Source organism: Leptodactylus fuscus, chromosome 10, assembly GCF_031893055.1.
Source record: "Leptodactylus fuscus isolate aLepFus1 chromosome 10, aLepFus1.hap2, whole genome shotgun sequence".
NCBI lineage: Eukaryota > Metazoa > Chordata > Amphibia > Anura > Leptodactylidae > Leptodactylus > Leptodactylus fuscus.
The window spans coordinates 38,915,423-38,926,056 of NC_134274.1; the positions used below are offsets into that span (position 1 = coordinate 38,915,423).

Consider the following 10,634-nt stretch of genomic DNA (forward strand, 5'->3'; position numbering starts at 1 on the left):
AGCAATGGGCGAAACTCTCAAGATAAATTGCATGTTAGTAGGTCCCTGATTTGTTTTAAGTAGGTTTGAGCCGATCTTGACTTTTCAGGATCGATTTTAAAATCCGATTTCCAATCATTTTTCATTCGAACCTGATCTCGATCCTAATTCCGATCCCAATGCAAGTCAATGGGATTTTTTTATTAATCGGAGATCAGATTTTAAAAGCAATCCTATTCACTATACAGCATGGAATCTAACAATTGTTAGAATCCACGCTGTGTAGTGAATCACTAAAGTAGCCAGAGGATTTTTTTTTAATCCTCTGGCTACTTAGTCCCCCCTGGTGTCCACTTACCTCCAGAGATGGCTGGTCCGGTGCCCGGTGCCTTCCTTCTTCTTGTCCTCGCTGCCGCTCCCCGCTGCAGTCTTCTTCCTTCGCTGCCCCCTCCCTGCCAGTTTAGGAGAGTGTGGGCGGGTTAGGAGAGTGTGGGCGGGTACTGGGAGGGGAGACGTCACGTCTAACCACCCTGTACCCGCCCACACTCTCCTAAGCCACAAGCCCCGCCTACCTAGCGCTTTAAACACTAACCTGGGGGTGGGGAAGCAAGGCAAGAAGAAGGAGGGCACCGGAGCAGCCATCTCTAGAGGTAAGTAGCTGCTAGAGATGTTTAGTTTAGCCTCCCATTCGAATGAATGGAGGCAGCCGGCGCACAGGGGGTTAAGGCTGTGTGCCGGCTGCTTCCATTCATTCCTATGGAACAGCATATACTCAGTGTGAAGGCTAAGCAAAGCATTGTGGGAAAAGATCACCGATCTCGATCCCACATAAAAAGATCGTGGTCGGAATTCCGATCGCGATTGTGAAATTTTCTCGATCGCCGATCGGAATCCGATCTTTTCCGAACACGATCGCTCGACCCTAGTTTTAAGTCAAAGAAGTTTGGTACAAAGCACATCTTAAATTGGCTTAAAACATTAAAGAGTGCAGAACACTCTTATTGCTCTAAGAACATATCTATCCAATATCTAGCTCTTTAAGGCAAAAACAGGTGAAAACATTTATAAAAAACATTCGTTCCCACCTTCAGTTACCTCTTTTTGGCCTCCTCGCAATGTCCACCTCTCTCCTGGTGACATCCAATGTAACATAAGGTTTTTATTTTATTCAGCTCTGCAGGGTCTCCACCAATAATACTCTGGGATCAGAACAGACCTCAGAGTATATTTCGGCATAATGCGGTATAGTGCAGTCATTTTAGTTTGTCTGAGACAAATCTCCATTCTAAACAGAAAAATTTGAATATTTGGGTCAAACCAGGATCGGTACGAAACGAAACGGCCATCAAAGAATATAACAAGTTCACATCACAATGTTACCAAATGACTGTATCTGTTGCTGCAGAAAGTCAACTTTTAATATGTGACTTGACATTAAAGGCTGCAGCCCCATGTAAATGCTGCATTTTGCAGTGCCTGTAAAGTGGACGGGGGCGTTTCTGCCATGGTTTTTCCCACTGCACTTTTTGTCTTTGGACCAGTATGTGGGGCCTTAGCCCAAAGGGGTATTCCATTCACAACAAGTTATCCTGCTGATCGGTAGTGGTCTTAGCACTCAGATCTCCATCGATCAGCTAGTTACCCACTATCCTTTGTATAAGTGACGATTTCTGATCACAAAAAGGTAACATTTAATATGCCGATTGAATGGTATGTAACAAGTTAAATGTCAACCTGCCATTTGCTAGGTCAAGTTAACCTTTGTACAACTTTGTTCATATGCCTGGTTAAGCAATATGGTCATCATATAGAGTCATCTCCTGCTTAGAACTTCTCTGTATCAATGGAATTAGATCTTTGTATCCATTCATTACATTTGTTGCTCTTTCAAACCTCAGCTCAGCTATGAGGACCCTGACATTGCACATAGCCATTAAGGAGGTTCTTTACATCACAGCAATTGTACAGTAGATCGACCCTCACAAAGTGATATATATATTGCTTGTACAAACATTGTCAAGTACATTGAGGTAACCATTACATCAGAATTCGGTTCAATTAGTTATGGAACGACATACTAAGATCTATTGACGATTATAGTAGATGCTTGAAAATCAATTTGGTCCTGTTAAATACCTCTTAGTGTATCATTCATTACCTTGTGCAAATCCATTAGATACAGTCATTCACGTCACTGTTAGGGGTATAACAAAGGGGTATTTCTATAACTGTTTTATTGTATTGCCACTTGTTGAGTGTTCCAGAAAAGTATAAAATGAGATCTCCATGATTGTGAGTTCTCCACGATTCAGGTGTCTTCAAGGTACGTACCACATAGCATTTAGATATTCCCATTTTATGGTTATTTATTATATATCTTGTTTTAGATGATTGGTATGTTCATTAGGTATTCTTTGACTTAGGAGGGCAGAACTATATGCTATATAGATGAGTCTTTTACAGTACATTAAGGAGCCAAAGAACCCCAGCTCAAAGCTGAGTATGTATGTCCGATATCAGGCTGAATAATCTAAATGTAAAATTGTATGAAACACAACAGTTAAATCATGGTTGGTAACTTGTATACAGTGTCTCTAGCTTCCTTGTGATCTAAATCTCCAAATTTGTGACGTACAGATTCTCTTCAACTACCAAAGATGTTCCGTCAGGGATCCTTCGTGCTTACATTAGTGGTCGGTATGGTGGCTTGTCTTCCTCAGCCGCAAAATCTGCCAAAAAGTCCAGAAGTTGCTGCTATTCCAAAACCGAATGCAAAGGCACCACAAGGGATTGTGAAGAAAATTGGAGTAAAAGGTTTGTGAACTTTTATAGGCTGTTACATGCAGTGCAAATGTAAATGGAGTACAACAGGTTTTACGAAAGCAAGGTGTAAAGAATGCTGACAATATTGTTTTATACAATACGTATCAATGTGTTATTCAGGATAAATTACTTGTCAAGGACATGGTTTCTATCATTTCTAAGGGTATATGAATTCCTTGTTCTTGTCTGTGTCTTACTCAATGTTGTGTTTTAGTTTTCAGTGATAAATTCTATAGAACATTGTATCAGTATAAAAAGTCCAAATGTGAATGTTGTTGCAGTAAATTATATTGACCTTTAAGCAGTTTTGTAAATTGTCTTAAATAATATTCCACTATGTTTGTGTCTACAACCCCTTAGCTGATCAATGTTTCATGACTACGAACAAACCCTGTGTCATCTGCAGCCATATTCCATTCCATCTAGCTTCTATGTCCTACTAATCTATCATTGGGAAGAGAAACGGCACAGATGGAAAGAAGAAGGATTGCAGGATCAGACTACATGGCGCTGGTTTGTAGTCAGTAAACATGGAAACTAATAGGGTTCCATAAGAGCTATAGACATATATTGTATCCTTAGCATAGTAAGCATTGGTTAGTTTTCATACAGCTTACTCCAGTCATTCATTCCAAGAAATATGAACATGATATTGAGTGACGTATAATATCCTGATTTAGGAAAATCATTCTTCCAGTGAATTATAGAAGCTCAACTAAACCTTCAGGGATGTGCTTCACAATAACCCTCCCGGAGATAACAAACTGAATTGTGATTGAAGCTTTCAAAATGTAACATTATCTATATATCTATAAATCTAATATTTGCTTCTCACGTTACAGTCAACAATCCTGCATCTTTGCAAGACCTTGAACGTCGTATAAGCAAACTAGAAGCAGGCAAGTAACTGAAGAACATTTCTGGTCAAATATTAAAATGTCACTGCATTGAGAACGGCTTACTAGATCTAGTCTAGGTTGATACCACCTAATAGTTGATATAGTGATATTTTTAGCTGCAACTCACCATCTTATGGAAGAAGTCTTTGGGGTGTACGATACGTGCTTTGGGACTTGACAAAGCCAAATAAATACACATATGAGAGATGACCAAATACAGAAAACACTTCTTACTAGAGATTACCAAATACAGAAGACGCTCCTTACTTCATACTAGAGATGACCAAATACAGAAGACACTCCTTACTTCATACTAGAGATGACCAAATACAGAAGACGCTCCTTACTTCATACTAGAGATGACCAAATACAGAAGACACTCCTTACTTCATACTAGAGATGACCAAATACAGAAGACGCTCCTTACAGTAAAATGTTCTAGATTCGATATTCGTTTCGAGTAGCCCTGCAATATTCGACTACTTGAATCGAATATCGAACCCTATTATACTCTATGGGAGAAAAATGCTCGTTTCAGGGGTAGGCAACATTCAATCAAATTATACTTACCAAGTCCACGAGTGAGGGTCGGGCTGGATCCTCCGAGAAGTCTTCTCCGTGCAGTGTCTTCCGGCTCTGAATTCACTGTGCCAGGCATCGGGCCTGGGCAGAGCCGACTGCGCATGCCCACACTACAAGAAAATGGCCGCTTACAGTCAAAGCGGCCATTTTCTTGTAGTGCGGGCATGCGCAGTCGGCTCTGCCCAGGCCCGATGCCTGGTAGAGTGAATTCAGAGCCGGAAGACGCCGCAGGGATGCTGCGCGGATAAGACTTCTAAAGGTAGGAGAAGAACCAGCATTGATTGGCCGACTGTATAGCATTCGGCCAATCAATGATGGTTCTGCATCAAATTTTTCCATTCGAATAGCGAGTAGTATTCGATCGAGTACGAGTATTTCGAATACCGTAGTATTCGATCGAATACCTACTTGATCGAATACTACTTGCTCATCTCTAATAATAACTAATATTTTTGTATAATTATTTAGTCATGAAACTTGAAGGAAGGATCAAAGTGGTTGGAAACAAAATGATCGCCACCAGTGGAAAAGAAATGGACTTTGCAGCATCCAATTCTACATGTAGTGGGGTCGGTGGACAAATTGTTGCTCCGATGAATGAAGCCGAGAACGCTGCAGTACTGCATTTTGTGAAGATTTTTAACAGATATCCCTATATAGGATTGAGGGAAGGAGTAGTACCCGGCAAATTTAACTACATGAATGGCGCCCCAGCAGTTTACACTCGTTGGAATAAAGGAGAACCCAGTGGAAAAGGCACTGAGGGCTGTGTCGAAATGTACACAGATGGGCAGTGGAATGATAAAGCTTGTAACCAAAATCGTCTTACAATTTGTGAATTATAAATGCAAACTATGCAGCCATCTGAGGCTCACCTTATAAAAATCCTGTATCTTAATCCTGCATTGCTGTTTTGTCAAATACATTTTACAAAATAAAACTAAAGGCATATTAAACCTATGTGTCCTCTTTTCTGTGTTCATTCTCTATCTTATTATTATTACTATCACTCATATTCAATAATACAAAATTATGAGAGAAGTGGAGGACAGTGGAGGAGTCTTGGAAGACAAGTCCCACTGATACAAAGAGATATAACAAAAGTGGGGCAGAATGTTTCTTTGTTTACCAAGAAATCTGACAACCTGGACAAGGGATTGCATGGAAATATTATAAGATATGTGTTAGGGAATTGCTAGGACGACAATTCCCCAGTAGCTGCTGATGAACCCTGGAGGAAGGGGCACAAGAGACAGTGAGCCCTGGTCTGAAACCCCCCACCGTCCCTTCCTGCTTGCCTGGTCCTATCCTACATAATAGGCGACAACTGGACAACAAAACCCTTCCAAAATATGTAAAACACAAAACGCAGACAAGACAAACAAAACAAGGGAGGTCAGCTAGCCAGGGGTCAGTAACAGTCAAGCAATGTAGTGTCAAAATTGATATCCAAAAGAATTGTCAATAGGGAAAGCCAGAGGTCAAGAATCAGAATACAAGAAATAACAGCGAGAGAAAAGCCAACACGCACAAGGCAATAGCAAGCACCAATGTGAATGTGAGCCAAGAATAAATAGGGAGTAAGAACCTGCCCTGGAGTTGATAGATGGATAGGTTGTCAATCACACGGCAAGATTAGAATTAACCACTTCATAAACAGAGGCAAAAAAGGACAGAGGACAGGTGTGGTGGAAATTCAATCACAGAACTAGAGCCCTGTTCACACAATGCAACCAAAAACTTTAAGCAAGGAACCAAACTGGACATGCCTCCTGCACCGCAGCATGCGAGCAGAGGGTGACGCAGTGACCCGAACAGACAGAGACGTTACAATATGTTATTGTATGTAGGAGACTGAAAACTCTGTTGACCATATTATACACATCATCACTAGATTTAATGATGGGTCCAAACTCTGGATAAACTGGGTAACTTGGTGGTGCTTCCTCTGAGTACACGATTGTAAAGTCCGGAACAATCCAGTTCAAAATGTTTCTACATATACATATGTAGGGATCGTGGTCTTGCCAAAGTTGCAGGATTAAATAAACCAAATACCCTTGTCGTTTTTTTTAAAGATGGTGCTGATGCCACATCTTTTCTGGCTCCTTCATTGGACTTCCATTTGGCTACCACTTAGAATTTGTACAGGGCTTGTTTGGTGACCGGTTATATGCTATAAGTCAATATCAGAACCAAATGATAAGTTGCATGGTTGCATCAGTCCCTCCATTATATGCATTGGAGGCTTGTATTTTAAGGAGTATGAGCGGGAGATAATCCACAATTGTCTTCATGCTGATAGTGTGGGATAAGATTAAGGATTTCCCTCAAATATTGGGGCCTTTGCAATGCCGAAATATGCAGTTTATGAGTAGCTGTACTGTCAAATGTCCATACATTTAGTATAAGAGAAGTGGGAGGAAAGTCGCACAAATGCAGTTTTTCTCCAATTCCACTACATTCTGAATTTCTTCCAGGGTCCCAGTAAAACATACAGAATATACTATTACAAATTACCGTTTGTCCCACAAACATTAAGCCCTCATATGGCTCTGTGAACAAGAAAATAAAAAAGTTATGGAGTTTGGAAAGCAGGGGGTCAAAAACGAAGATCGGAAAATGCCTACAGCACGAAGGGGTAAGATAAAGGGATTACTCAAGCTATGGCACCAATGAGGGATTTAGCAGTGCACCACATGGGAAACAAAGAGGATATTTTAGAAACCAAGCACACCATCAAAAAAAAAAAAATGCACAAAAAGTCTGCAGAATTTTGCTCAAGCGTTTTTTTTTTTTGTTTGTTTGTTTTTTAAATAGCAGCAGTTTTTCTGTAGATAATTTTCTGCAATGTATGGATGGGATTAGCCAGACTATGGAATCCTTCATCACATCTGCTGTTTTAATATTGTACCCCTTCCCCAATCCTTTTTGGATATTCTTCACCTTTGCTCCTTCCCCCTCAGCTGCCCCAGCAGACAAGATACATGTGGAGAGTAGAGATGAGCGAATACTATTAGAAACGGCTGTTTCGTATAGCACGCTCCCATAGGAATTAATGGATACAGCCGGCACGCAGCCGGCCCCAGGATCGCCCTGTATATAGCGCCATCCATCTTCCTATCAACTTTGACCAGTTTTCCTGTCCATGCTGAAGAAAGGTCTCCCCACAGCGTGATGCTGCCTCCGCCATGTTTCACAGTGCAGATAGTGTTTTCAGGGTGATGTGCAGTGTTACTTTTCCGACATACTTAGTGTTTTGTATTTAGGCCAAAAAAGATAAATTTTTGGTTTCATCTGACCAGAGAACCTTCTTCCACGTGTTCCAAATGTCTCCTATATAACTTGTGGAAAACTGCTAAAGACACTTATTACGTCTTTATTTCAATGGTTTTCTTCTTTAATAAAGGTCAGATTTGTGGAGTGAAACGACTTTTAGTTGTCCTGTGGACAGATTCTCCCACCTGAGCTGTAAATTTCTGCAGCTCCTTCAGAGTGACCTCTTGGCTGCTTCTGTGACCGATGCTCTCCTTGCTGAAGCTGTTAGTTTACATAGACAGCGATGTCTTGGTAGCTTTTCAGTTGTATAATACTTTTTCCATTTTTGGAAGATGGATTGTACAATGCTCCTTGGGATATGCTTTTATAAACTAACCCTGCTTTAAACTTCTCCCCAAGTTTATCTTTGACCTGTCCTGGTGAGTTCCTTGGTCTTCACGATACTGTTTGTTCACTAGTGTCCAATAAAAAAACCACAGAACAGGTGTATTTATACTGAGACTAAATTACACACAGTTGGACTCTATTAACTAAGTGACTTCTGAAAGCAATTGTGTGCACTGGATGTTAGTTAGGGGTACCAGAGTACAGGGGGCTGAATACTTTTGCACGTCACACTTTTCAGATTTTTATTTGATTACATTTTTAAAAACCATGATACATGAAACCTAATAAATTTAAGTTTGTGGCTGTAACATGACAAATTGTGAAAACATTGAAGGCGTGTGAATACTTTTGCAAATTACTGTAATTGGCCTTTCGTTAACCTGATTATTTGGCAGGTTTATGACATCTGACCCCACCTTTCCAATCTTTAACATTTTAGCTAAATGGACTCTCTCAGTATGTCAAGATCTTAATGTCCAATAAATATCCAAACCATCCCACTTAATGATGTGTAACCTTGTACCTACCGCATGTGACAGCCTTTGGCTGCTTCAAAATGGCAATGACTTTCAGACGTGAATGTCCAAACTTTCAGAGCCCATTCTGTCCCAGCAGACCACACTACCCTATATTTCAGCTAAGAGATAGCAACATCTGAACTTTCTTCAGAGTCTTAACATCACTACTGCATCTCACACCCTACATGGTTAGAAAAGTTGCTTCACAAGAATGACTTACCCAGAAGACTCATTTCTACAAGATCTCATTGCTTACTGTGCAAGAGCTCAGGAATTTTTTTTTTAATCCTGACATTGTAATAAAACACCATTGGTGATAATACTCATGGGCTTGGCACCTATATACACATACTGGATGTGATTGGTATCTGAGGACACCCTGGAATACATCTTCTGGTAGTGTGCCTCTATCCAAACATATTGCAAAACATTCAGAACAAATTGCTTCCCCAATTGCGATAACATGATTTCTGCCTAAAACTGATCCCTTCACACACTGAATGCAGCCAGCCAACCTCATATTGATATAAACAGTCCAGTCACATTAATGTGACCACCTGTCAGAATCCGGAATAACCACCTTTTGCAGAGTGGACCGCTGCGAGACGTGCAGGAAGAGAGGGGATGTTGTGATGATGTTCACTGGGATGTTGAGCCATGCCGACTCCAGTGCCGTGGCCAGCTGTGCTAGGTTACGTGGTTGAGCATCCATGGTGGGAACAACCCGATCGAGGTGGTCCCACAGATTCTCGATTGGGTTCAAGTCCGGGGAATTTGCTGGGCAAGGGAGTACGGTAAACTCATCCTGGTGCTCCTCGAACCACGCACCTACACTGAGAGCTTTATGACACGTCGCATTGTCCTGCTAGTAGATGCCATCATCCTGAGGAAAAACAATTCGCATGTAGGGGTGAACATGGTCTGCAAGGATAGATGCATACTTGTGCTGATCCATCATGCCTTCCACAATGATGAGTGCACCCAGACGGCTGATGACTCGTGCCTTCTGCGATTGGTTATTTAACGTTGACTAGAGATGAGCGAACAGTGTTCTATCGAACACATGTTCGATCGGATATCAGGGTGTTCGCCATGTTCGAATCGAATCGAACACCACGTGGTAAAGTGCGCCAAAATTCGATTCCCCTCCCACCTTCCCTGGCGCCTTTTTTGCACCAATAACAGCGCAGGGGAGGTGGGACAGGAACTACGACACCGGGGGCATTGAAAAAAATTGGAAAAAGTCATTGGCTGCCGAAATCAGGTGACCTCCATTTTAGACGAATAGTGGATTTCAAATCCGGGTCATATGAGAATGTGAACTTTGTGACTATGAGACAGGGATAGCTGTACAGGCAGGGATAGCTAGGGATAACCTTTATTTAGGGGGGAATGTTATTAAAAATAACTTTTTGGGGCTCTATCGGGTGTGTAATTGTGATTTTTGTGAGATAAACTTTTTCCCATAGGGATGCATTGGCCAGCGCTGATTGGCCGAATTCCGTACTCTGGCCAATCAGTGCTGGCCAATGCATTCTATTAGCTTGATGAAGCAGAGTGTGCACAAGGGTTCAAGCGCACCCTCGGCTCTGATGTAGCAGAGCCGAGGCTGCACAAGGGTTCAAGCGCACCCTCGGCTCTGATGTAGGAGAGCCGAGGGTGCACTTGAACCCTTGTGCACCCTCAGCTCTGCTACATCAGAGCCGAGGGTGCGCTTGAACCCTTGTGCACACTCTGCTTCATCAAGCTAATAGAATGCATTGGCCAGCGCTGATTGGCCAATGTATTCTATTAGCCTGATGAAGTAGAGCTGAATGTGTGTGCTAAGCACACACATTCAGCTCTACTTCATCGGGCTAATAGAATGCATTGGCCAGCGCTGATTGGCCAGAGTACGGAACTCGACCAATCAGCGCTGGCTCTGCTGGAGGAGGCGGAGTCTAAGATCGCTCCACACCAGTCTCCATTCAGGTCCGACCTTAGACTCCGCCTCCTCCGGCAGAGCCAGCGCTGATTGGCCGAAGGCTGGCCAATGCATTCCTATGCGAATGCAGACTTAGCAGTGCTGAGTCAGTTTTGCTCAACTACACATCTGATGCACACTCGGCACTGCTACATCAGATGTAGCAATCTGATGTAGCAGAGCCGAGGGTGCACTAGAACCCCT

The 10,634-nt window shown here is 42.1% G+C and overlaps 1 protein-coding gene across 1 annotated transcript; it reads left to right on the plus strand.

Annotated features, from left to right (window-relative positions):
* Positions 1-2,265: 2,265 nt before the first annotated feature.
* On the plus strand, positions 2,266-5,128 carry LOC142183163 (pulmonary surfactant-associated protein A-like). Its single transcript, XM_075258107.1, has 4 exons — positions 2,266-2,302; positions 2,617-2,793; positions 3,645-3,701; positions 4,752-5,128. Exons 1-4 carry the CDS (start codon positions 2,266-2,268, stop codon positions 5,126-5,128), a joined length of 648 nt encoding a protein of 215 aa, XP_075114208.1.
* Positions 5,129-10,634: the final 5,506 nt, after the last annotated feature.

Excerpts from the sequence above, each read along its gene's own strand:
- LOC142183163 (XM_075258107.1), top strand. The coding sequence starts at position 2,266 with ATGATTGTGAGTTCTCCACGATTCAGGTGTCTTCAAG. Across the intron at positions 2,303-2,616 it reads ACGATTCAGGTGTCTTCAAG|ATTCTCTTCAACTACCAAAG; the intron begins GTACGTACCACA and ends TGTGACGTACAG. Across the intron at positions 3,702-4,751 it reads TATAAGCAAACTAGAAGCAG|TCATGAAACTTGAAGGAAGG; the intron begins GCAAGTAACTGA and ends ATAATTATTTAG.